This window comes from Falco biarmicus, chromosome 6, assembly GCF_023638135.1.
Source record: "Falco biarmicus isolate bFalBia1 chromosome 6, bFalBia1.pri, whole genome shotgun sequence".
Classification (NCBI taxonomy): Eukaryota; Metazoa; Chordata; class Aves; order Falconiformes; family Falconidae; genus Falco; species Falco biarmicus.
In genome coordinates, this window is record NC_079293.1 from 7,010,128 (window position 1) to 7,038,033 (window position 27,906).

The 27,906-nt window shown below is 42.1% G+C and overlaps 1 protein-coding gene across 30 annotated transcripts in view; it reads left to right on the forward strand.

The window, feature by feature from the left end:
- Nucleotides 1–15,690: 15,690 nt before the first annotated feature.
- SNAP91 (synaptosome associated protein 91) overlaps nucleotides 15,691–27,906 on the forward strand; it is a 71,217-nt gene continuing 59,001 nt past the window's right edge. For 8 of the 30 annotated variants that reach the window (XM_056342656.1, XM_056342639.1, XM_056342641.1 and 5 more), the window contains exon 1: nucleotides 17,082–17,404. In XM_056342656.1, coding sequence (XP_056198631.1) covers nucleotides 17,191–17,404 — 214 coding nt within the window. In that variant the 5' untranslated portion in view covers nucleotides 17,082–17,190. Of the gene's footprint in view, nucleotides 15,716–15,830; nucleotides 15,978–16,054; nucleotides 16,281–16,889; nucleotides 17,055–17,080; nucleotides 17,405–27,906 lie in introns of those variants that run through there. The other 22 variants (XM_056342643.1, XM_056342650.1, XM_056342654.1 and 19 more) reach the window with 15 other exon arrangements.

Sequence of the window (27,906 nt, forward strand, 5' to 3'; positions counted from 1 at the left end):
ACCACTGCCTTCAATTACACAAGTGCCACCTTCACAGTGTTACACACCCATTTCCATAAGGTCCTTGACATCTCACTCGTGGGTTTTGGCAGACTGCAGCCCAGGAGTGCCATACCAGGCAAAACTGCCGATTTTAAAGGGTTTTTTGCTGAGAAATGCATGGATATTGTGTTTCAGAATACACATGGTGGAGGGATGCTAACAACTGCTGTGCTGCTGTTCCTCCACCCCTGGAAAAGTCCTTGCAAAGCTTTGCCACCACAGGCTTCATATTGCCTCTCTGACAGGCCCTTCCCATCACCAGAAGGAGTTTCCTGCAGTTTAGGGATGCAGGAATCTCATCCCACTGTCAGAAAGCACCAACACAATAAGGCAGGAATTCTCTTCACTGACAGTCATCAACCTACCTACCTCATTGCCCTTCAGCTTCTGCTGGAAATCAGGGCTATGCAGACCTTTGGCCACAACCGACCACTGGGTACTGTATTGAAGGGACAATGCGGCTCCATGGAACACCACACTTTGGGTTTATCTTCTCTCTAGATGGTAAAATAATCCAAGCTCCAGTCGATTCTTTTGGTGCCACCAGCCAGCTCTCTTCAATTGCCTCCAGGTATCAGCAGCCCCCGTTCCAATTTGGGGCCAGACCTTGCAGACTGACTTCTACATCAATAGGAAATCGTGCTGGCACTTTTACTGATTTACATCTACCCAAATAAGAACAGGACTTTTTGCTTTTAAAAAGTTTTTTATCCATATGCAAAATTACACAATGACAAAAACTAGAATCCTGTTATCTATTCAAATACCAAACCAGATACATGGTATAACTTGATGCTGATGCCAATTTGTAATGAAATAATCTGTTTTATATTATTTCTGATTTAACTTCATACAACAGATTTTAATAGCATAGTGTTTTTTTTACAGTATGTGCTTTAATTTGGAGAGGAAGGACTTTTTCTTCTAGCTTCAGAGAACTTTTAAGGCAGTCAGCCAATATCGAAGGTGTATTTGGAAACTTTCCCTTTGTTCAATTAAGACAGCTGGGAGCAATCCAGATTCAATGCAATGCTTTCTTTAACCAGCTCTCATCAAATTTATTATTCATTTTTCTAGCCTAGCTTTCAAGTAAAACTGATAAGGATATTAAAGTATGAAAAAAACATTCAGATGAAGGACTGACTTCATCTCTCAAAAAGCAAGAGAGCCAAGGCTAAAACTGTCACTACTAGGAGACCTCTATAATATTAGAGACACAATGAGAGCAAGCTAAAAATAGTATTTCAGGATTCACTCCATTTTTGTGTGCCTGTTTGCAGATTTGTTACAGAACCAGCTCCCACTTACGTTAGGTGACTGATCTCATTGCAATGTAGTAACTCACATAAGTAAGGCAAATTGGACTTAGCCTTTACTGACTGTTAGCCCCTTGAATTAAATTATAGCTTATTTTAATAACTCTTGAAGTGTCTATACTCTTATCTTAACAACTGCACTGGTTTATACATTTGATATTTGGTCCTATCAGTGACAGAATGATTTGGATTTTCGAGGAAAAATTCAGGAAGAATAACTGTGTAAATCACGTTAAACAAGCATTGCTTCGCATGCTCTCAGCACTGCCATCACAAGTGAGCCAGAACGCAAGCATATAAAATCAGTGTCATATCTCACTCTGTTCCTTGGCCTTACAGATTTTAATTAAAAAAAAACGGGGGGGAGGGGGGAAGATTAGCATCTCTTACGTGTGCACAGATTAGGCTGAATTAAAGGTTTAGGGTGGTGAATTGTTCCATGATTGTTTTTTGATAGTAGAATTAGTATTATGTCTAGCTGTGACTTTAAAACCTGTAGCAAGACTGCTGGCTAGCTGGTGGTCAAATACCAGTTTGTTCTATTATAGAAACATGAGACAGTAATCTGGAATGAATATGTACCTTATTGGTCATTTTTTAGCATATAAAATAAAAAAATTGTCAGAATGTAGAACAATATTTATTAAAGTGTATGTCCTGGCAGTGAAAACATTCCTTTTGTAAACTAAAGTACTAAATACAAGAAATCTATGTATATTTGTCAGCAATCAAATGCATCTTGAAATCACAGAAGGTACTGAATCATAGAAAGAAACATTACATGAAATGAAAATTATTTTCAGTTCTGAAAGATTATGCATCAGCTATTTGTTGCAAAAGTGCTGAAGTAGTGTATGTTGTGATGATCTATGTCTGCCACCTCTATGCAAATAAAAAAATTGAGGAAAGCAAATCTAAACATATTCAGGATGCTCTCTTAGATCCAAATTCTAAAACTTTTATTCACATCAAAGAATAACTTGTTCCCTTTGTAGTCCCACAGTCAGCACTCACCTTCCACAGTGAGGGACTTTTCAGTAGATATACACACCGACCTGAATCTTTCCTACCAGTTGCTTCCCCAGTGCTTACATATAAGCGGATCAGATTCCATTCTGCTTTAAGGAAAGATTTTTTTCCCCAAGTTTGTATGAGCTTAGAAAAAGCACCAAGGGCTAGTGTGTGTGCACATCTTCATATACTTCCCATGTGCTGTGATGCCTTCTTATTCTGTGAGATCATGATCTCTAAAATTGCCATCGCACTGTGTGTGCTTGCTTGCACACTTGTGAACATGCACAGAGTCTCACTAAATTTTCTTCTGACACCCCCCCTAGCTAAAAGGCACTGGAGCTGCCACTGGGTCTGTCACTGAACTGGGTACAACAGTACAGCATCTTTTTCTAAATTTTGCAGACAGTTTCTTATCCAAAGATAAAATAGCCATGATTTACACTGGATTAAGATCTTAGTGTTGTATTTCTAGTAAGATCTCTCAGAAATAAGTGAACTTGCTGAGGGAATGGAATGGTAATATTAAGGTAAACCCCTTTTGCCCATCCTACGCAGCTGCATGGACAGGGTGGGAATAGCCTGTGGGGTGCCTGAGCAGTGCAAGAGGGAAATCCCTGAAACAGGTATGTAGGCAGCTGGATAAATCACAGCAACTTCCTCTGCTCTAATATTACTGGATCATGTAAGTAGTAGGATATAAAGTAGGATATAAAAGGACATGGCACAAACAGGTCAGAAAGTCTTTTCTAGGGAAGCAGCCACTACTTCAGCCCACCGGAGGAGCAAATGTCCTGTTCCTTCTCTATCTGCAAAACAGAGGGAATTTTCCTCCCTTTCTCTTTCCCCACCTCTCCCATTGAGTTTCAAGGAAAAATGTGAAAGCCCATTAACTCAAGATTTGTGGAGAGCTCTAATTTTGCCCTCTCTAAAATATCTTTTTTTTTTTTTTTTTTTTTTAAAAAAAAAAGGACTGCAGAGGAGGAGAAGTATTTTCAGCAGCTCAGCAGGTGTCAGGTTTTGTGACCTTTGATACAGCCTGGAGCCTTTATTATTGCTAAAGACCAGGTGTTTGTCCCACACTTGAGCAGCCTCTGAAATTGTCAGCTATAAGGAACTGGTAATATCCTCGAAATCCCTGGCAGAATCATATGAAGATACTGGAGAGGCTGCAGTATGTTATGTGATTTCCAGACCTAATACTTGTCAAATGTCCTATCCAATCATCCCTGCTTTGCATCATTCATTCAGGGGTTAAAACAGTGTTAACAGAGAATTAAAGGCCTCAAAGTTTAAATAAATTGGTGAAGCTGTAAGATTTGCCTTAGGTCACTTTAGATGCCCACACCATGAATATTTGTGTGTAGCTCATTACCTGGCTTTCCTTTATTGTTAAAGGAGAGAAATATGTGGGATTCATCTGATCTTTATGAAGGCATCTGTTTTATGAAAAGATGGATTGTACCTCAGAATTGCCACTTCTTGGCTAGAAAACAGATAAATAGCTCAGATAGATGTTCACATTTCAAAAAATGAATCATATTCCTAGAGCTAGATCTCCATCTCTTCAAATTTGTGGTATTGCCAGCACAATGAACTCTGTTGTAATGATGACAGAAGTGTAAATGACAACTAAAGCTACACATAACTTTGAAAAAGGTTATAGAATATGGAAATAGCCAAAGACAAGGACATCACCCTTCTGAGTGAGAACTGAAGAGCAATGTTTCTGCAACGATCCTGTGTTTCCCGTTACAGGTGTCTAGCTTATTTTCATTTTATACCCATGTTTTCATTTTTTATTTTTTTCTCAATGATTGTTTTTCCAAGAAAATTTCAGTTTACTCTTTTCAAGACAATACTTACATGTTAGGTATTGTAAAAAGCAACATGAAAGTGTTCCTTGCTTAGGTAACCCCCTCTCAAGAAGCTACCCCAAAGTATCCTCAACTGATTTCAAGCTGAGAATACGTCATTTAGATCATTATATGTTAAGTAGCTGTTTTTTTGCTTGTCCCTCAAGTGGGTGCCTGAAGCAGGTTCACTGCAGTTTCTTATTATTTTAAGAACACCCTGTTCTTTGATGTGAATTTTTATGATTTAGTGTTGTCCTTTGGGGAGAACAGAAATATGATGACCCACGTTGGAATATATCCAAAGCCACTCAGAAATATTACTTATTCTTTATTTGCTATGTATTTGACATAGAGAAAGAGATGCTTAGCTACCCTTGCTTTAAAAAAAAACACAACCTGAAGATGCGTATGTACTTGAACAGATGTCTTAGCTATATAATTTTCCCCAACAATACCAAAAGAAGTTTCTTGTTACTGTCGATTGAACATGAGCCAAAACCAAGTTTGTGGACTCCTATTGCTTAGCAATCATGAGGAATCCACCTCATCCAATTGTTCAAAATCAGCAAACAGTACAAAATTTAAAGATTGCTCAGTGAGTTTCAGAGAGAATTTTTATTTGTTTATAGCTTTGTGTGTGAGGGTTGACAGCAAATGTTTTAACTAGACCTGACTTCCTATTTCACCTGACACGAATAGTGAAATTTCTGAAAGTTTCAATAAACCTCTACAGCAACGCAAATGACAAAACTGTAATTAAAAAAACCCCAAACATTATTGTATCCAGGTTCTTTGGATTCCTGAATTTGTGTGGGATTTTACTTTGTAAAGAGAGTGTGCTTGATTTCCATAAAGACTTTGGTGGTCTTCCTTAACCACACTTTGTCTCAGAAGAATCACATCATTCTCACAGAGCCTTTGTGCAAGGTCTTACACTTCGTGTAATTTGGACCACTGACTGTGAATGAAGCTAGTAAGACCAAGAAGCTTTTACTTCTGCATCAACACACACAGAAAATCCATCACATCTAATATTACCCTCCTCTTACATTCCATGCGCTTGTAAAGCATCTATATGAAAACTTTTTATAGGAATACTGGTCCAGAGCATGGCTGAATTGTAAAACAAGGCTATCAGACATTAACCCTCCAAGGTAACTAGGGCAGAGAATTGTAAGTGTGCGAGGGGTGAGTGGGCAAGGCTGCCTGCATCAGATTTATTTGTGTAAACAGGTGTTACCTCAGGATCTTTTGCTACTAGTGCACAATAGAAAAGAAAGCTTGAAGAGTTCTGGTTTTGTTTTCCCCAGGTTGTGAGCCAGTGATACAGAAGCAAACTTCTTTTTCTTTCTTCAGATTTTTTTGAGGCAGTTCAGTAACATTTCAAGGATGTCTGAGGGCAGTGAAGAACCAACATGCTAAAAATCAGAGCATGCAGGGGCACTCCTGCGCTGTCTCGTATCATCCAAACAGTCTAAATGCTATGGTAATCTCTAACAGTTTGAATTAACTCTACAAACTGCGCTGGCATTCTAAATAAAAGCTTACCACATAATTTAGGCCTCGCTTCATTGGTACAGCTGAGCTATGGACTATTTGATGCATTGCAGTGACTGCTGAAATTCTCTTTGGTGCCTGATACAGGTTAGAGAAACCATGATGAAGGGCTGCAGCATCCCCATTACTGTCATTCATGGTTGAGATCAGCCACCTTTCCTACTGAATGGCTGGAAAGAGACAGCATCCCATGCACTTATTGCTTTTATGCCACTAGAAATACTTGTGGGATGATCCTGGTGGGCTTCCAGACCCTTTATGGGGCAGGAGTGGCATGAATGGTGGCAGCGGACTGGAAATCCAGCCCCACTGTTCTGCTCAGTTCTTTCTTTGCCAATGCAGATCATCAAAAGCTACTTTAATCTTCAAAAATGGGTGGTTTGAATTAATAATGATGTTGACAAGATGCTATCTAAATTAGTTATTCCACTTCATTACATCTATTCCAAAGTCATTATCAGAGATCAGAATGACTATCAGGCATTCTGGATATCAAACTTTAATAATGGATTTAGTAAATTACCCAGTGTCAGTCCTGAGAGAGAAAGACCTGTTCATCCCTACCAAAAAATTAATTTCTTTAACAATGATACTACTATTAATGTACATAAAATGCATACATTCCAGTTTTAAAGGAATGGTATGCATGTTTTGTCTTCTTCACAAGCAGTTATCAAATAGCTTTATAATCCCAGTGAAATTCAGTGTAAATAAAAAGCAATATCTAATCCTGCATGTTACACAGAAAAGGCTGTTTATTCCTATGAAACCTTACTAAAGAGACAGAAATGCATACAATTAATTATTGAAAAGACATATAAATATGTTAGCATTATGCAGTGGGCTAGCCTTCCTCTACAGCAGTCCCACTCAAATTCATCAAGACGTAACACCCACAAATACTGAGTGTTCTGCCCTGATCTGCCAAGTCTGACACAGTAAATGCAAAAAAGATGCAAAAAGATAAACTTACATATTCTCCACTGTTAAGTGCAGCAGTAAGACTTACTAACTGCAGTTTACACAGCTGAAAGACACATATATATGTGTCCACATGTTTATCAATACTGTTTGTACACCAAAACATAAACGGAGTATAACATGATATGTATATTTTCTATATGACATCTTGCTGTGCCTTTTTATATTATTTTTTTCACTTAGCTGCATTTTCCTGCACATTTTTAAACTTACTGCCTAGAGATTTACTAGCAGAATTGTTTCACACTGAACAAAGATAGGCCATTATTGGTTTTGCTGCTTAGGTCTCTAGCGCCACAAACAGCTTATTACAGAAGGTCTCTAGCAGTGCCAGCAATGTAGTAAACACTTCCTCCCCGTAAAGCGAAGGCAGTCCCTGGGGATAATAATACTTACCTTCCACACAGTGAAGCTGGGAGGTTAAATTAGCATTTGTGAAGTACCTGGAGTTCTCTGAATGAAGGATGCCATAGAAATGTAGGCTAAAGCAAAGTACGTTGTGAAGCAAAAATGTCAACAATCAATGCTATTCAATAATGGCCATAATTTTTCTATTAGCAACACAGAAATGAGACTTATGCTAGATCTGGATCAGTTATGATTTTAGACTTAAGTCTTCCATACAGGCACTAACTATATACCCAGGGATATAAATAAGTAGCCCAGTAGGCATGGTCAGATAGACAGTCTCTGTCCACATCTTGGTCTTGACACGTTTGCTTCTAGAGGCTGTTCCTCTCTTTCAGGTGTAAGAATTTGTAATCATCTCTAGCCTCCTGCTCTTGCAGGCCCTACTACACTTTTATGCGGCCTCACTCTGGGAGTACCTGGTTATCAAGCCACTTCTCTTAATCCTCCTAGAGATCCTTTTCCCTGTTCTGCCCACTGGAAGCAGCATTTCTTGATGAAACCATACATGCTACATGTGCAAGTATGCATGCTTAAAAGCATCACATTTTTTTAGTTCTAGACTTGAATCCCCTACTTCACACCAAATTTAGCGCAATATTAGCTCCCACATAAGCCATTTTTAATCTGAGGCAGGGTCAATAACTTTGCGCCTGCCAATCTTTGGATCTTAAAAAAACCAACAACACTTTCCTGAGCTGCAAGATACTCATAGTACCATCATTTACAAAGAGAGCTCTGGCACTCAGCACTTATTGAAAACAGTCTGTCTCATCAGACAGTTGAAGATTGAAAAATCTCAATAGTGTTTGGCTCGTTCTTCTCATAGGCTGAACTCAACATAATATCATGAATATCTTTGGACGATGCATACTTTTTAAAGCAGTAATTTATACTAAGATCAGGTCCTGCCTCTCTTGTGGAAATTATGCTTTCTTGTGATAACCTAACAGTGTAGCCTCTAAGGAAACATCCCTACCATGGTTTTAAGCATAAAATGAACTCACCTGTCTACCCAATGCCAAATCCATGACTGTTTTTTATAGTCCTGATTTTCAAGAAGTTGAGGACTGCTTTTTCCGGGTTTCTATTCTAGTGTAAGCAGCTTTGATGAAACGAGAATATCATCCCAGAACCAGAAAAAAAAAAAAATAGGGAATGCCCCACAGGCAAGCAAACATGTCCACATTACATGCGCTACTGGAGAGAACTGTTGGAGGAAGAGCAGCAGTGAGCATCAAGGTTGCACTGGGCAATGCCTATGCTAAATACTTACCTTCATGGTGTTCGTGCAAACACAGGAGTGGCCAGTTTTCATCCTGTGCCGGAATATATGTTTTTTCCAAGTAAGTGGTAATTATCAGACTGCACAGTGAGCTAAGGAATGGGCAAGGGAACTTAGATTTGTCAATGTTCATTACAGTTCTCTCTGTCAGGATTGGAGGTTGCAAACACCCTGAGTAGAGTCCTGCCCCTGTGAGAGACAGTGGAAAATCTCTCTTTTGGCTTGGAGGCAGCTTGAACCAACCATCCTGTGCAAAGGATGCATATCTCTCTACAGAAATAGTAGCAACATCTACAGCTGGACAGAAAAAAAATGCCAGAAATAAAATCATATCTCTTACAGATGCTCCTGACAAAGAAAATTATTTGTCCTCTTCTGTTTCCTCTTATCAAATGATTTAGCTTATTTGGAGAAATAGAAAAATTCTTCCCCTTTGTGGAAAGCAGCCTATATCCATGGTCCATATGTCTATCATGAGGGGATACATGGACCTCTCTATCAAGAGGACAGAAAGAGCTTCCTAACATTAGTCATTTTCTCAAAATTGTTTAAAGAGGGCACGAAAATCAGAACTTCAGTAGTCTTGGATTGCCAGTGTCATCCATGCCATACACAGAAATGAAAATTACACCCCAGTCCTGTTGGTGGTATCTGATTATAAAATTGTAAGTCTGACCAGGTCTTTCCACACAGCATCACACTGGAAGGTCAAATATGTTGTTTGCCTGCTATGACCCCTAATCCTTTTTCAGAGTAAAAGCTTTCCAGCAAGTAATCTTATAGGATTTGCTTCTAGATATATGCACTTGACTGTATTAAAGTGTTGGTAACGATCCCAGTTTGCCAAGCAATCAAAAATCAGAAGGCCTTAATCCTTTGTATGGCTGTTACACAGTCAACATTGTGCAAGACCAATTAAATGTGTATGGCATGAAGTCAAGAATAAGGAGCTGACTGACTACATCCCACCACCGCAATGGCCCTTAGGTTGCCACTGGAGGCCAGTACAATCAAAAGCGTTCTCCTGTGGGTGGACAGATTCAGTTAAAGAGCAACTTCAAGCTTGGAAGAGTAGGAAGTGAGAACTTACCAAGCCATACCAGTCATGCTACCACTTCAAAAGCATTGCAGAAGAATTTGGTCTTACATTAGCAGACGGAGCTTTCTGTTCAGAGGCCTTAGCAAAATTCTAATGTGCACTGAAAATACCAGAACTATTAAAAGATTAAGTATTGTAAAAAAATAGGAAAAAAATCACTATGATATACATATCTGCATATATGTTTCAGCATACATTAATGTATCTAATTGCCTAATCCAGTTTCTTTTCAAGTGGACAGAGGTCGTATTTGGTCATTTATGATTTCAAGCCTCCCCTATTAGATATGTGCTTTTATTTTTGCCTAAAACTTATTCTACCCTCTGGGTTGCAAAATATTACTTGTATTTGACATATATCTGACACCTATTGAACCTCTGCTGAACAAATCTGTCACTGAAATTATAACTTCAGAAATTTCTTAGCAGACTTTGACAATACTTTGCTGTCACTTTCCTGTGCAGATGTGTATTTCTGAACCTAGAGCAGCAGCAGATGGGGCATATGGCATGTGGTTGAGCTCAGCCCTGAAGTTTGCATGGTAGCACACTTCCACTGACCACGAGGAAAATGCATTATGCTCAACCCCAGCAACCTCTTCCTTGTAGTTGGGCTTCTTTCTATAATACACCAAATTCTTATTTGGTTTAAACCTGCTTCTAGGATGCAGAAAAGCTCAAATAAACAGTTCACATCATCTGGCAGAGCTCTTGAGCAGGGCTGGGGTTGTCCTTCCTGGCCTTGACTGAAGGCCCACGCACGCTCTTAATAGCTTTTGCCTAACACTCTCTGTCCATCAGCTCCTGCAGATGCTGGATAACATGTACAATAAAAACATGTTGTAAATGCACATAGTTTACCAAAAAGTATTCAGCATGTTAAAGTTACTGTTTAACGGCAGCCCCCCTTTTGCAGAAATGGACAATTTCCCACCTAGATTTGCTGCCAAGAGCCAAACAAGCAGGTGAGATGCCAGGCTTAGGTTTCAGGATGGTAGCAATGCTTTACTGATTTAGCACAGCAAATAAATGAAATTGCCTTCTCCTGACAGCCTTTTCTTTTTGGAAGAATATAGAGCTGTTTTCTCCTTTGCAAATCATTGCTAACTGCCTCTTAGCCATAGTTTGCGCCACTTATGCTGCTTCTCCTCAATGTAAGCTACAGCAGCATAATGCTTGCACTGGCAGAGCAGACAGAAGTTGGACAAGTGACAGTCAATGAAGCATCCCTGGTTCTGTACATGATGGCCATAGCCAGGCTACAGCCGCTACTGTACTAAAATACAATTACCACAATTGTATAATTATTGCAATTATTAATACAATAGCAATTCACCATTGACAGCAAAATGTTGGCATTTTGTGAGTATGAATAACAAAATAATACACCTTTACCCAAAAAAGCTGGGTTTGCTTGACCAGAAAAATTCAATGAGCACAAAGCCAAGGTAGGTTAGACAACAGTCTGTTGTCTGTTCCATGGATCACAATTTCTATAGCACATGGAGAAATGAAATTTGGGCTTTATTTCAGGCAGCATTCTTCTCTCTGAGGAAATGATGCAGCTGTGATCAGTGCCTTCAGAGTTACTTTGTGTTCAAAGACAGGACCATCAATTAGTCAATAAGTAATAATTTTTAAAAGTCAATTAGTAGTAAATTATCTGTCTCTGTATGCTGCTGCAAATCTGTTTCATGCTGATGTCTGTGAAGCCTAGCATGACTTCACCTAAATTGTTTGACAGATGTTCCCCTTCCCGCTATCAGCAGCTTCAATGGAATATTAAATATTTGTATTTAAGATAACCTGCGGACTTTCTTAAATTAATTCTCACATCTGTCTAATACCAATATACAGCTGCTATTTCTACATTGAATATATTAGAATACACATTACCTATAGAAGCAGCGAGTTAGGTAGCTTTTGGTACACAGAATAAATTCATAGAATGTTTAAATAAATCCATAGAATAAGATTAACTCTTAGCATAAAAGAAAAGGTAAAAAATAGACAAAAATAAGCCTAGCCCAAGTCTGTTGTGTGGAAATTTATTATATTTCATAACTCCAGACTTTTGCATTGGAGGCTCTACCAAGATTATAAAACGAATGACCAAAATCAATACCAAATAGCGAGGAGTTTCAGAGGTACTTTTGTAATTAGAGGACTTCCATCCCATTTCTGATACATGTGTCCACCTGTCCCATTTCTGGTCTATTAACCTTTGTGTTATTGCCAGACCCAAGCCAAAAGCTACTCCAGCAGCAAAAGTTATCCTTGTGATGTGGATGATGAGGACCACTAACGCATCAGTCAACAGAGGTCTCAGATTATGCAGATGTTAAGGTTGTCCTGGTGGGAACCAGCATGCTGGATAAGGGGAAGGAACACAGCTGGTTGCTCTGTACAGAACAGTACAACATATGCCAATCACCACCTTTCTGTAATCATCAACACTGCAATATGCCAGTCGCTCCATATTCTGCAGAACATGACCTTGGTTTGATATGGCTTATCGACCAGTAGAAGAGCCTGTTAACTATTATTTGTATAACTTTCTCTCTCATATCAATTCTCTCTCTTCTATAAATGACAAATTTTAATTTTTTAAGTTCTTCAAAAACACAAAAAGGCATTTTCTATGGGACATAGAGTGTGTACTCACACCTCCTAGCCTGTATTTGTACCACCGTGTATTGTTGTTCTCGTAGATTCAACTAGTTTCACAAAATTTAGCAAATAGTCTACTTGGATTGTATGAGCACATTCAGGCTAGGTCTTTCATGGCCCATCATTCTGACTGGAAAATTGACAACCTGCTTTAATTTCTCATTGGTGCTTTTTGTCACAGTAACCAAAGGAACTACTGGAAAAGCTGCCATTAAAGAGGTACAGAGGCTGAATGAATTGTTGTGGACAGACACCACCCAACACCAGGCGATGAGGTTGTATTTCACAGCAGAAGCACAGAAACTCCTGGGTATTGCATGATTTGGGTATCTACTGGTGTTTTGCAACTTCTGCTGCAGGTACCATAGAGGGAGAATACTGGCTCCATCAACCTGATACAAAGTCAGGAGGATGCTCCTCCTTTCAAAAGTCCTTTTCTCCCCCTTCCCAGAGCTAAACAGATCTGTTGAGGACTGCTGGTATCACTATGGTTACAGCCAGCCTCTCCAGGAGCGCTGTTTGTACCACTGGCCCTGAGAGCATGAGGGAGAAGCAAAGCGCTGGGCCCGACGCTGGCCTGGGCACAGACAGGATGGGGTCTGAACCTCCGCCTGGGCTGCGAAGGCAGGAGGAAAGGGCATCGAAGCTGGCAGAAGAACTGGAAGAGCTGAGAGGAAAAACTGGGAAATAAAAAAAGCAGAAATACAGTGAAAGAAAACCCTAACTTAAAGTGCATGAAATAGAGCCTATATGTTTTACATCACCTGAGACATGGGCATCTCTGGTGCAGAATTCAGGTGCCTCTAGACGTGCCTCCTTCCCTCCATGTGGGTTTCACGGAGCCAGCTCACCAGAAAACTTTGCGGGACTGAGTCTAAAACTACCTTGCCAAATGGTTACCCCAAGCCCCTGTCTATTTAGGCCTGGGGAGCTCCCGCCATGGCCTCTCCTTATTCAAGATGGTTCCTATTTCCTGTGTGGCTTTTATTACAAACCTGAAATACTGTTTTGTGGGGTTTGTGGGGTTGGCTTATTATTTTGGATGGTGGTGGTTGTTTTTAAATCCAAAAGCAATACAGCTTCAGTAGAACACATCCCTTTACTCTGAATTGTTAACTCGGAGTCTCGTCTCACTCTCTTGAAGCGTCTTAGGTTTTCAGAAAGATCGTCATGCATCAAAAACTCAGGTGACGTGCTTGTTGAGAATGAGATTTGCCTGAAATACCTCTTGAACCTCTCAGGGTCAAGTGATCCTGCTTTTGCTTAACAAAGTCTTTGTATGTGGCTGTCAATGGAAGTCCATCAACCAACGCTGAGAAGAAACAGAGAAGCCCCATGTAGAGCAGTACTGACCAAACATGGTACAGATGTAAACAAGACAAACTTTCATAGTGGTTTTTATTCATGACACTGGTTATTTGTTGCTGAATATACAAGTATTGGCAGATAAATTAATATCTTAAATTTGCTTCTGTAATTGCAATCCTGCAATTTGTTCCTTTGCATACTCCAGATCATGACTTGGCCATCTGCTGGCTTAGAACCAAAACACTGGAAGAACTCTATTCTTTGCATTTAAATTCAGTTTGCAACACATAAATTTTAAGGCAATAGTACAAATTGTCTGGCTTATCTTCTGCTTAAATATTTTGACAATATGAAGATATAAAATGAGCTGAATATTAACAATCATAGTTTCTGGTAACACAGCTGAGAATCTCAGTGACAGAAGCTACTGATAACGATATGGAGTAGTTCAGAAAGTATCCAGACCTTCACACTTGAAGATGTACACTAGTCATTAATAAAATGTCACATCACTAATTAAGTACTTTGTGTAGCGTAAAATTGAAAACTATCTTGCTTGTGGCAAGTAAAGCTACTCTAAATTCTTGTGGGGTGGAATCAGCAAACTCCGAAACAGTGTCTGTATTTTTTCTTCTACTATATACCAGTTCAAAAGAAACCTCCTGTCTTCTTGGAAGTCAAGCCATTCTAAAATCCTGTCAGTATTAGCGAGAAGAATTCAGAATCACTTTTAATGCCATTAATGGAACATGAAGTATCTGTAGATCCCTACTGTTTCTCTTCTCTGAAATCGATTGGTGCTGTGACCCCAATAACTGACTGTGAAGTACAGAGGAAAAACTGTTTGTGTGCCTCTGCTAAGACAAGCTTTGAGGTCCCCCCAATCACTCCATTAAAGATGAATCTCTAAGAATGGAAGTTAACATTTCTGTGGTAAATTAAACATGGTTTCCGAATATTACTAAAATTTCTCCGTACTTGAAAAATAGGCTATAGTAATGCTAAAGAACAGTGTTATATTATCTTTCTGTGCAACTCCAGCATTTATCCATTTGCTACCGATTATTGAATAGAGCTGAGAAGCAGAGGCACGTTTGCACTATTGGAATATAAGTGTCTCACTTATGGGAACATTCCAAGTTTGCAGACCCCTCATGCCTATTGCTAGCGTTTTGCGACATATGCTTTACATCTTTTTTGGAATGAAACCCCTCTCTGTATTCAAGCACTGCATTTGAGAAAACATTTGAATCTTGAAATCCAAACATCTCTACCTGCTCTGCAAAAAGGAAGGCAATTTAACTAGTATTGAAAGCCTGAAATTTCAAACACCTTTCTTCAATGTAAACAAGCACCCTTTGAACAGTTATTTTGGAAGAGATTTTCCATAAAATTGGAATTTGAACTTTAGAGCATTGTTTTAACAGGATTCCCAAGCTTTCAGGCTACCTAGGACTTGAAAATCTCTTTGTTGTTAGGTAAAAAAGAGAAAAAAAGTAAAGAAATAGTAAAAAAAGCTGCTGTTTCATACCGTCACAGACCACGGTCCGTTGTCAGTATTCTGCTCCTGGCACAATGGAAATGGTGCTGTATGACTTTGTAGGCAACACAACCCAATTACCACTTCATATGCACAAATCTTCAATGCTGCCTGTACATCCTGTTTTCTTCAGCTAATTAATAACATGCACTTACACCATCTTCTGAAATTTGTTCTAACGGCAGCTCGCAGTAATTGCTACCAGTACCATTTCCTTTAGACCCCACCCCCTTAAATCACTTTACTCCCAAACTAAGTTCAGCCAATTTATGGTAATATATGTATGCCACATTTCTCAGTACTCCACAGATCACCCCGTTAGGCTTCAACTACACAAGAAAATTGTGTAAAATAAAACAAAATATACCCTCCCTGGCACAGCGCTGTGTTGCAACCTGGACCTTTGGGGTACCTTAGATAACAGAAAGAAACCCCCTCCGGAGCCATATTTTGGGTATCTTCGATAACAATAACAACATCATAAAAAGATTCTGGAGAAATCTAGTGTGTGTGTGCCGTTCCGGGATCCCTCGGCGCGTTGTTTTAGGCGTTAACGGCGGGACCGCGCTGCAGACAGGGGAAGCACCAGTGGCTCCCCCGTCCCCAACCTCCGGGCCCCGCGGACACCCACCGGGCTCCCCCGGTCAGCACCCCCGTGGGAGCAGCTCCGGGCGGGAGGCGGGAGTCGCGGCGGGGATGGGGATGGGGATGGGGATGTGGGTGGGGGTGGCGGCGCCTCGCCGCACACCGAGCGAGGGCGCGGCGGGGCGGGGGGCTCTGCCCCGCGGTACCGGGTGGCCCGGCACGGCCCGGCCCGCTCGCACCGCGCGGGGTCACCTGACTGCGCCGGGCCACCGATCTGCGGCGGCGGCGGCGCTCCGCTCCGTCCCGCCCTCTGCACCGGGGTAGGGGGCGGCGCTGCTGCGGCAGTAGCGCGGGGATTAGGCTGCGGGAGGATTAAGCCGCCGGCTGGAAATAGCAGCGGCGGCTGCCGACGCCCAGCGCATCCCCGGCGGCGGGAGGGGGCAGCCCGCCCCGCACCTGGGGCTACCGGGGCCGGGGGGAGGGAGGGGGGGCTGCTGCGCCGCGGGGCTCCTCACCGGCGGGCAGCGCGGCGGGCCGGGCTGGGGAGCGGTCGCGGCGGGAGGCGGGGCGCTCTCCCCGGAGCGGCGGCGGCAGGAGGCCGGCAGGGAAGGACGCACTGACAGGTCGGCCGCCGGCGCTCGCTTCGTCCTCTTCCCCCGCCCCGGGCTGCTGCATGGCGCTGGGCGCCGCCGCATCCAGCGGTGCCCCGTTCCCCATCGCGGGGGGGGGGCACCGGGAGGGCATAACATGGCGCAACGGTGCCATAATCCCCCACCGGGGAGGCGGCGGGGCGGGCGCTGCGGCGGGGCCGGGGCGCGGCGGCGGCTTCTCTGCGGGCCGGCTCGGGGGGCGGGCGCTGCCGGGCAGGTGGGGGGGGTCCGGGTCCTTTCCCCCCTTTCCGGGGGCTCGTACGTTGTTTGTGTGCCTGCTGCCATCGTTGTTTCCTCCTCGTCCTTTCCCTGCAGCGTCTGAAATACCCTTCTTCTTTTTTTTTTTTTTTTAAATTTTTTTTTTATTATTTTTTTTTGCCCCGGGCGGCTGCTAGGGAGGCAAGGGTTTACACAAGGGGGCGGGGGGGCTGCGCCTCGGGAGGGGCCGGGCTGCCTGGCGGACCATTGTGCGTGTGGCGTGGCCGTGTGTGTCCGTGCGTGTCCCTGCCGTGCCACCCCCGGCCCCCCCTCCCCTCGGCGATAAACCCGGGATCTCCCCTTCCCCTCCCGTGTTTTCCGCAGAGCCGAGCAGGCAGCAGCAGGCACGCCAGGCGAAGATGTCGGGTCAGACGCTGACAGATCGCATCGCAGCTGCTCAGTACAGCGTTACGGGATCAGCCGTAGCCAGAGCCGTCTGCAAAGCCACCACGCATGAAGTGATGGGGCCCAAGAAAAAGCACCTGGACTGTGAGCATCCCTTTTTTCTTTCCCCAGCGAAGGCCCGGGGCGGCGGGGGCAGCCCGCGGGGCTCCGTGCTGTGCCTCTGAGCCGTCTGGCCGTCGCGCTTGCTGCCATCCAGCTTGCAAACTGGAAGGTTTATGAGATGTCTCCAGGAGAGGATGAGTTATTGTTGCATTTCGTCTCTTATTGCATAATACTGCTCTTTCGGCCATTTTTTTTTTTTTTTTCCCTGATGACCTCTTGCCTTTTATCGAGGAAGGCAGTGCGAAGGGTGCCATGTGGAGCAGGGGCTCGGAAAGAGAGGAGGGAATTGGACACAGGGCAAAACGGACATGCGCTTGTCACTGTCTACTTTGGTGAGGATTACACTAGGCAGAGACATAAATGCTACGCCGGGAGCTGGCCAGGCGCTGGTGGGAGTGTGGCCATCTCCACAGCAGACCTCTGAAGGGGTTTAGATGATGGTGTGCTTAAATGGCAAGGCACTTGGATAACGCTATGCTGTAGATTGGGACAGCCTTTGGAGAACGTAAGGGCTGTTGCTGGGGTCCCAAATATCTGACAGCGACTTCATGAGCTGTCCGATAGTTTACAACATATTTTGTTGAAGATGGCTGGTGACTTTGTCTCATAGACTTATGATCTATTCTGTACTGGCATTGGCTAGTTAATGCATGAAACAAGGCTGAAGTCAAAATGTTTCTTAAAAAACCAATGAGCTAGTGATGTTTTGTCTTGACAATTTTGTTTCTTTTCAACCCACTCAACTGTCAGTCCCTGCTTGGAGACACCAAGGAGTAGAATGGTGAAAGAATTTGATTGCATGAGGTTAATTGGCCATGTTTACCAGTAGTAACTCTGTCCAGCATTTAACTCAGTAGATCAACAGCAGGTTTTAATGTCTAAAATTAAATGGTTTTCCCATTCTTTTTTGGGCATGACAAGAAATGCTTTCAAGTAAAGATCAGCAGGTTTTATACCAAGCGGTCTTTTGGCTGCTGGCTGTTACTAAGTAATGCTGGTGCAGGTGCATGTAAGTACAGTTCTGATGATGATGTATTTATTAAAAGGAGGTACTATTACTTCTGGAAGATATTCCAGATTTCCATTCTAATGACTTCTTACCTAACCCTTGAAGTGGCAAACAGCATGCCAATCTTCCAGTATATCTAAATACTCTTGTATATATGTCTAAGAGATGCTGACATAAGCAGCATTGATTGAAGACTGACTTGAGTCTAAACCGTTGTTTAAATAGATCAGTGGTCTTGATAGATATCCTCTCCTGTTTTCTTGTAGATTTTTAAAAAAAAACAAACATCTTGGTTATTGATGTCTCCTATGTTGCTGCTTTGTAGCTGTCAACACTTCTTAATCTGTAGGTTGTGTCTGGACTGTCCTACTGTATCTGTTACTCAGCTTAAAAAAAAAAAAGCGTAGCTCTTGTATGTAGTAGCATGCTGTGTCTCTGTGTGTATTCTTATATATATACACATATATGTGTATATGTTTATATATATAAATAAAAGTACTATCTAGAATAGGCAAGATTAAAGTGAGGTAGAAATTATTTACTGGTGCTATATTAAGGTCTGGAAAGGGACTGTGTTTGGATATCGGTGCTAGTATTACTCCTTCAGAAAATGAGCTTGGGGGAGACTGAAGCTGGTAGTATTCCATGTGATTTAATACCCGCCTGCATGTAAGACACACAAGAGGAAGAGAAGTGATCATTTCCTGGGGACATCAATAACTATTAATTTTTCCTTCTATTTTCCAAGCTTATATGTAATAGCTGAGAGTTTAAGTATCTGGTATCGTTAGAGACAGAATCTTGTTGGTGGGAGATACACACATTTAAAATTGTGAACTATAAATGAAAATCAAGCTCATGTTTTAAAAGAAAAATATTCTCAGGCTCTTAAACCTGAGGCATCTCCTCATAACTATGAATTGATATACAGTTCCTTGAACTTTGATGTATGTCTTGTGAACAAGTGTTGAAATGGGCTTTATATAATTGCAACGAGAGTAAATCACAAGTTCATCCACTGAAAGAGCAATGCCCCCACGCACGCAGGAGGTACTGCTGTGTGGAGGTAGATCTGAGGCACATGGCTGACTGCATTTCAGGGTGGGTAAGTAGCATTTGAAGACAGGGAGAACGGAATGAAGGATAACACTTGCCAATGCCTTAAGATAAGCTTTGAGTCAAGGTGTGAAGGATTTAGCTAATTAAAGCTTCAGGTACCAGAAAGCGATGGTTGGAGCGGTGCTTTATGAAGAGCTGTAATTCTAGTATTGGTGTGGGAGTTCTGCACCCTTAGGGAGCTTCATAATTTTATTTAGTTTCTTAGTGGCCAGGTGTGATGTCACACAACCTATCTTCCACTGCCCTGTGTAGCAACTGGGCTTTGTAAATTAAATGGAGAGATCAACTATTTAGCATGAGTTAAGTAGTCCTGTGAGGATGGGACAATCGTGCCTGTCCTTAATGTTTTTTGCCGGAGGTATTAGTTTCGGAGGGTTATAAAAAGATGATAGGTGACAAGTTGTGGGGTCATTTTTTGATTTGGTTTAGTTGTTTTTTGGTTGTTGGTTGTTTTTGTTTTTGTTTTAAGTGAGTACTACCTAAAGGGAATTTGCTCTGAGGAATAAAAAGCATGATCTGGGTATGAGTGCATGTGTGTGAGGAAGGAAGAACAGAATGAATGTCTTCTGTGAACAAAAGCTGAGCTGCTAAGTGTTTACCTTTGTGTAGGTTTTCATACTTGCATAGCTTTCAAATACGGGCTTTGGTATGGATGTTCTGTAGCGTCTGTCCTTTGGCATGGGCTCCGGGTACTGCACAGGCTTGTCACGTACTGAGGTACGATTAGGTTGCTATCATATACTCATTAGTGAGATTTACCATGTTCTTGAATGCCAACTCTCATACTAGTGAATTTCCAGCAACTGCTGGGAGTAGTGTCAGATGGCATTAAATGCATTTTGCAAGTCCCTGTGGGGAGAAAAGGAATGTAAATCTAGGATGCTCTGATAGTTTGGGGCAAGCTGTTGCAGTTGGCATGTTAGAGCTCTGATCCTTTTGGACTTACCAAACTGGTATTATCTTAAAGTTGTCTTGAATTCACCACAGTGGTATGGATTCATCTCCCTCAGCTAACCACATAGTATTAAATAAATAACAATTAGATACAGCAAATGAGGCGAGTATTCCCATGAAGAAGTGGGGGTTAGCAACTTGATTTTGATGCAGCGAGAAAAGCCATTGCAGAGTGGGTGAATGAGATATATGGGCTACTTCAAGGTGTGGTAAGTAGTTCAACTGGGCAGGCAATCCTAGTGCACAGCATAGAATTTTCATTCTCAGAATTGTTGTGAAAGATGTGTTAAGGCTTCACTGAGGGTTTAATTGTGGGGGGCAAGTAAAAGGCAGCTTCCAGCCTTGAATGGGGGTGACTGATGGTATCAACAGGGAGAAGCTTTTGGAGGAGGGAACCAACTTGACTTTCAAATGTTAAAACACACGATAGATGAGAAGAAAATAGGTAGACTTGAATTCAGCTCCTTTTATAAAGGATCTCACTCAGAAACAGACTGTCAAGCTCTCATTTAGGGAAGCGAGTTGGAAACTAGTGAGGTTGTTGCATCTGCAGTTGGTTGTAACAAGTACGTGTCTGCTGAAAATGTTCAAAGTGGCTGGGATTTTCCTTGACTTACTTTGTCGAGTGAACTGTTTTGCAGCAGGAGGAAGTTCTGGAGTGTGTGTTCTGAAAAGACCATGTGATGCCTGCTTACTTCTTCAGACTAATTCTCGTAAGGTAGAAGGCCCTTCTGGAGGCCTGAACAAGAGCTGAGAGATTTTCATGAAATGTGGAAAAAAAGCAGATGAAGATCAGAACTTGATTTTCTGTGGCTGTGGAGATGACCTGTGTATCTGTAGTAACATCTTTCCATCCCAAGTCTAATTTTGCATATTTGTATGTGGCTGGCAAACAAAGGCTCTAAAAAGAAATTTATAGTTTAATTCATGCTGGTAACTGAACTGCAGGGCTGGTATCAGTATTTTACTTATACAGACACTTTAGTTTCTGCAGTGATTTGCCTTTCTTCTACAAGCTGTGGGCATGACCTGAAGTTTGAATCACTGTAGTATCTTGTGTTGAAACAGAAGTGGCTGTTAGGCAAAATCAATGGGTTAAACTTTTTTCCTAGTCTCAGTAAAGATAAAGTTGCTAGTCCCCACAGGTTAGTCTTAGAAACCTCTATTTCATTCCTGAGGAATAAGTCTGTCTCTGTTTTTTGGAAGAGGGGTGTGTGGGGGGTGTGTCAGTGGAGCTATCTTGAGTCACTAGATTTCAGCGACTGTTAAGGTTAACTTGGATGCATATTTCAGAAGTTGTTTGCTATTGAAGTGATCTGGGGTGTGTTCCAAGTCTGTTGGCACTTGGGCTACTTTCCTAGCGGGAGTAGCGCAGACGTACGAGTACTGCATTGCTCTGCAGTCCAAGTGACACTTTGTCTTTATGGCTGTGGAAGTACCTTCAAGAAAATTGCCAAGAATGGAGTCTCTGTACAAACAGGGCTTAATCCTTTGCACTTTACTAGTGAAACTACTTTTGTATGTTTCACTGTATTTTGTATTGCAGCAATTGTCACAGTTTCCAGGTATGAGAGAACCGACTTTAAGTTAGCATTGAAGATCAGCAGTAATACACTGTTTTGGTGTTTGTTATCACAGCTGGGGTGTATTCTAAATTGTGAACTCCTTGTGACCCCAATGGATCTCTTTCAGACCTGAAAAGAAAAAAAATCTAAACAAGCAATTCTTTTCTTTAATTCATTAATGGATATTGGATTAGCACATTTATTTGTGTGGGTGTGTATGTATCTAGGGACTTCTCATTGGCCTTTATGAACAGATCTCTGTTTCTGTGGGCTTCTCCTGTGTCCTTTCCCAAAACAGTATTGAAGACTCACTTCATTTGGAAGTGTGTTGATCTCTGAATAGGAGTAGAAATGTCTGTCATGGGCAAGGGGAGCTAGTAAGAAGGCTTTTTAGATTAGTTGATCTTGAGTATTTCAATGGCATTAACTTTCAGTTCCCCCTCTCAGCCCCATACTGTTTTTACGGCATGTGTTGTACCAAGGGAAGGCTGCCTTTTTGAGTAAGCTAAGACTTGGCTAACTAAAACTTTTTCAAAATATGCTTCAAGTTGAGTAGAGGTTTGAATTCGTGTTAAGATACGAAAGTTGAAACATCTGAACTTTCTGTGTTTTAAGTTGTGTTATGGTACAATGCCTAAGGAAAGGAAAGGGAGGATGAGGAAACAGAAGGGTGGGTAGGCAGTGTAATATTAAACTTTCTTTCAACCAAACAGTGTAACTTGATAAAGCTAGATTGACTTGTCCTACCCTCCCTCCCCTTGTTTTTTCCTCAGCTGAAGGCATGTATTCTTACTCCGTTTTCAATAGTCATCAAGATCCTTCTGTTAGATATTCTTTGTCAAGGTCATGGGTGACACATTCTGGGACAAGTCAGGTCTTTCTGCTGTACTGACTACCATGAGTAGACCTTGATAATGGAGTAGCTGTGTCTTTCTCTGAGACCCCCTGTTCATGAGATGGTCAGTATGGCAGTGATCAGTCCACGGTTTTAAGAATTTCTATTTAGTAGTTCAATATGTTTCATAGTAATCTCATAGTGTTACTCCCTTAGGTCCTGGATGGCAGCAATTGAACATCTTTCAAACAAACAAAATAAAAATCTGCGGTTTGATTTCCTGTGGTTTGATTTGATCTGTGCCTCGTGATTTCCCAGCCTGGTTCTTAAACCCTTCATCTTCTGTGTGTGCCTTACCTGGGCCTGTCCTAGTGAGGAGTTCTGTGAAGTCTCCAAGAAAGTGCTCTGTTGGTGTGGTTGGTCCGTGTTTCTGTGTCTCTGCCCGCTGAAGGATCCTCTGAAGTGCTTAAAAGTAGATGACAGCATGACTCGGAAGGGCATAGAGCATTTTGTATGCTATTAGTCTTCCCTGCTTCTTGCTGAATGGAGAAATTGGTAGCCAAGGAGGAGAATTTGCTGCCCTCTTAGTCTCCACTTCCAAAGAAATGCTAATAGAGCAGAAGTGCACCTGCTTCTAGTATTTTTTCTGCCTCTTAAAGATACTCAAGACTGCTTTGCTCTTCCTACCGTACTTGCCTTTTCCCCAGTCCTGGGTGTCCATGGCAAGGTGTTGGCTGCAGGAGTGGCCTCTCCGAGGAGAGACCAGGGCATGCACTGTGCCAGATGCAGCCAGTGCCACAATGGACTCTCCACAGGACACAGCTGAGCCCATCCACCAAGCTTATGCACTTCCAGGAAAACATACTTAAAGGGCAGAAAACACTGGGCAGGCAGAGGAGCAGGAGGAGGGAGAAAGCGAGAAATGGCGGAGGGAACACCAAGGTCAGAGGTAGAGCAGGATTTCCATGGTGCTGGAGCAGATACCCCCTGCAGCCTGTGAAAGAACCCCTATTCTCAAAGATCACAGCTGCAGCATTCCCCTTTGCTAACAAAGCCTTGCCATGTGCTCCCAATATACGCCCTGCTCCCACAGAAGAGAAAAGGAGAGACCTTCTTCTGTCAGCTGTGGACATGTGGTATTGCTGAAGGAGCTGGCTCCAGTGTTTCTAGGGGTGGGGAATTTTTTTTTTGGGGGGGGGGGGGTCAGGGGGAGTAACATTATATTCCCTCCCTTAGTCTTACTATAGTCTAAAGATGAGTCAGTGGTACCAAACAGTATCATTAAGTTAACATCCCCTGTTCCTTTTTGGAGCTTCTTTTCAAGGCTTGTATCAGGATGCAGGCAGGTGTGGAAGAGCACAAGTTCTGATGTGTGCCTAGGGGAGATGTAGTAGTCTCACCAGTGAGTGTCTGATGAAACTTGAATCTCCAAACTTCAACACATGGCATGTGGATTAGGAGCAATATTCTGCCTGGCTTGGAGAGAGGAGTTTCAAATACCATGAAAATTAAAAAGCAAGGAATAAAGCAACCCAGGAAATCAGGGTCTAAATCTCGGCACAGGACATCTAGTGTGCTGAAAGAATGGGTCATCTAGCATGGGGCTGAACCCTGAACTCAAACCAAGTGATATGATAGAAGAAGCCTTCCTAGTAATTTTGCGGGCAGTGATCTGTAGCACAGGGTTTGCAGCAGTACTTTGTTCTCCTGAGTCAGCAGCACCAGCAAGATTGCAGTATGAAGCTTTGCTGGTAAGTGGATATTAGAGTATCCCAGACTGTCAGACTCAGCATGGTTGCTTGATTTTCCTACTGGCCAAAATTTTTCTTGGATGAGAGCTTGGTGTCTTAAATAAAAACTGAATAAACCAGATGTTGGCAATTGATGGAAGGCAGTTGGAATACTAAGCAGAGACTAGCTTGTCACTTTGTAGAGCATGGTTAAGTCTGCTTTTTCTGGAGTCTTGCAAACTGCTTGCTAGTCCCTTAAAACTGTTTCTAATATTTTTAATCTTGCTATTTTGATCATGGTTACTTCTGCAGAGCTGTTTGAAAACACTGAAAGTCAATGCAAAACAAGCTTTACAAGAGTGAGCTCAGAGGTATATTCAACAGTCATAGCTGGTAGTCAGTAAGATGCTCGTGTTCATAAAAAATTCTTCTCTTTAGGTTGTGAAACACATTTGCTGAAGCAGCTGGAAGTTGTAATCCACTAGGAAAGGGAGTATACCAGCAATCTGGACTAGCACCACAAATTGGACATCAGTCTTGAAATGTCACTGTGAATGTAGGTGGAATCCTAGAACAGGTTTTTTTCTAGGCTACTGGCAAATGGTGCATCCACTAGGCGGTCTGAGGCTTGCAGTGTAGTTGTAGGCACAGTATAGGAAATGGCAGTGCACTGTGTTACCACTGACTTCTGGATCAACCACGTCTAAGTACCTTTCTGTTCCTCCTCCCTGCCCAGGATAATGCTATCTCATGCTTCGTTTTAGATTATATCTCTATCTTAACTTAGTTTAATGAAAGGAATTGGATGCTGAAAAGTCCTGGTGTCACGCTGACGTTGTGTGTTTGCGTAATCTGTACTCTGGCCATTTGAGCTGAGGCAGTGTGTCAGTCAGTTGCCTTTCCTAGAGTCTGTTTTTTCTAGCTATTAATAAAACCCAAATGTGTTATGATATTTCTTGTAGAGGAGATTTTGTGAGTACATAGGCATGACCATACTTGAAGACCACCAAGAAAGCACACCCTGCCTCTTGTATGTACTGAGAACTGCAAGTTGCTGACAGGACGTGTCTGCAGGTTGGGTATGACTCGTGGCAATCAACTCTTTGTCTTGGTTGTAAGCCAATATGTGAAATTACCACAGGTAGAAAGCTAGTTGGCAGGAACTCCTGTGTCATAGTTGGGCCACAGAGCTCTAACAAAACAGTTGAGCCTTGTGCTTTGCCAAGGTGGCTTTACTTTTGCAAAGGAATGAAAAAGAAGGCCATGTTCTTTGGTGGCCGTTTCTAGGTATTTAGGAGACTAGGCTATGGCTGAGATGTGAGACACCGGTAAGGGTAGATTGGAGAGTTTGGTGTTCAATTGAGCCAAGATTGTTCTACCGTATCTATAAAGGAACAAAGAAAAGTCTTTTCAAGAAAGTGTCTTAAACTTTGCTGTCTTAAAGAGGTGGGACGAGACTGTGACTTGACTACTGACCGTGCAGTCGGTCGCTGCAAACTGGCTCATGGCTTGGCACGAGCGCGGATGACACAACGGCAGCAGGTGCTTCCATAACAGATGGTCAGCAGTGAGCCTGCAGAGCCTGGCAGGCTCCTAGTGCCTCGGGCATAGCTTTGTTACATCTCTTAAGTATCTCTGATAGTTTACAGAATGTTCTCAAATGGTCCTTCATAGAAGTGAGGGGAAGACATGACTGCTGAAAGCATGACTAAAACATGCTGACTTGTCACCCACATTCTTAGAACGTATGTGAGGTTACAAGTTTAGAGGAAGGTCTGCAAAGTGGGCAAGTGATTGTTATCTTGCCACAGTGCAGGACTGCACGAGCTAGCACATACATCTTTACACATAATTGAAGAGCCCACATACGTGCACTTAAGTGGGAGTTCAAACGGTTTTTAAAATAACTCTTCCTTTCACTTGTTTCAGACTTATATGAAAGGGGGAAGCCAGCTGGCCTGTTTGCTGGCTCTGAAGGCCACTGTTTCTCATTATGTAGAGGTCAAATATAGATGAAAGCTTTAACACGTCATTGCATCAGTTCTTTAGCAGCCCTGGAGTTTTAAAATCTAATGTTTTCAAATTGAGACTTGGGTTTGGATCTTGCTGCCTGACTCTGTATGGTTATTGTGCCTGTAGCTCTTAATTGAAGTTTTACAGCTATATCGAAACCTATTTATAGGAGAACGTACATTCTGCAAAGGGGCAGCAAGCCAGAGGAAGTCAGCATATCTAGTGTGCCAGTGTTTTGAAAACATGTACGTTTTATCATCAGTGATGTTTCATTACTGGCATCTGAAGCAGAATGCTATTTTCATATGTGAGCCATGCCTGTGACTTCCTGATCTGATCTTTCTTTCTAAGCCAGGTAGACTCTTCCTAGTTTTGCTAAGCTTGATTTAAATTTCGATTGCTCTGTTATTTGTGAATGGCAAGAGTATTAACAGGCAAAGTTTGCTGTGTTTGGAATAGGTGAGTTTAAAGAACTTCCTCTTATCAGGAAGCTGGAAATTGCTTAGGCTGTATTATGAGAAGCTACCTTTCAAAACTTACCTCCGTATTGTGCTTTGGACTTTACTTGACACTTCTGGCTCTTCCAGAGATCTGACGTTGCATGAAGCTTTGCTGTGTGGATGTGAGCCTCTGTGATTAATTCCAACTTCCCCAGTCATCAATAGCTTGATAGGAGACTTCGCTGCCAGTGGCAAACACATCTTCCAGCGGCATTGGTGACTTTGAACTGTTAGGTAGCAACTTAAATACTGTCAGTTTTTTTAAAAATGTTAGTAGTCCTAACTATCTTCCATTTCTCAGGTGGGTGTTCCATTGAATTTAACAGAATTCTTTTGCAACATCAAGAAATCTGCAGTATATGAAAGGCTGCAGGCTCATGTTGAAGAGTAAAGTCTACTGGTAGTTGGTGGTTTTTCAAGTGAGACTTAAACTCACCTGTCGTGTGGCAGATGCAAAGGATTCTTGTTTAACTGGTGTAGTACGGGGGAATGAACATAAAGGAATTGCACATTCGTTTTTTTATTTTTAGCAAGGAGAGAGTAAAGCTCTGTCTAATTGTGAAGGACATCAGTTAGTTTGTAAAAAAAAACAACCCAACAAACAAACACAACAAAACCACAAAAACCCCACAAACAAACACAACTACCCAAAACAAAAAAAAACCTGAACAGCAACAACAAAACAACAACAATAAAAAAGAAAAAAAAATACACCCAAACAACCAAACAAAAAACCCACAACAAAATCCACCAGGTTTAATTTAGGGACTCTTGTGGTCTTTCTGTTGCTTTATAGATATACAGATACAAGACAAAATGGATTAAAATGATTGCACCCGTATTATAAAGTACTTGCTGTTTAGTTGCAGCTGCTTCGGTATACTTCTAGGAGGCCATACTCTTGCACCAGCTGCGTAGACAGGTTTGCATTGCATTTGTTTTCTTCTTTCCTACAGATATGTCCTTGTTTTCAACAGGACTGACTGCATAGTTGTGGGCATTTCATTCCCAGTATAAGAATTTCAACCCATGCCGAGCTTGTAGTGGCTTGTCAGCTTGGCCGAGTGCATGGGCTCTCTGGCCTTGTTTGGTTATTTTTGAGGCTGACC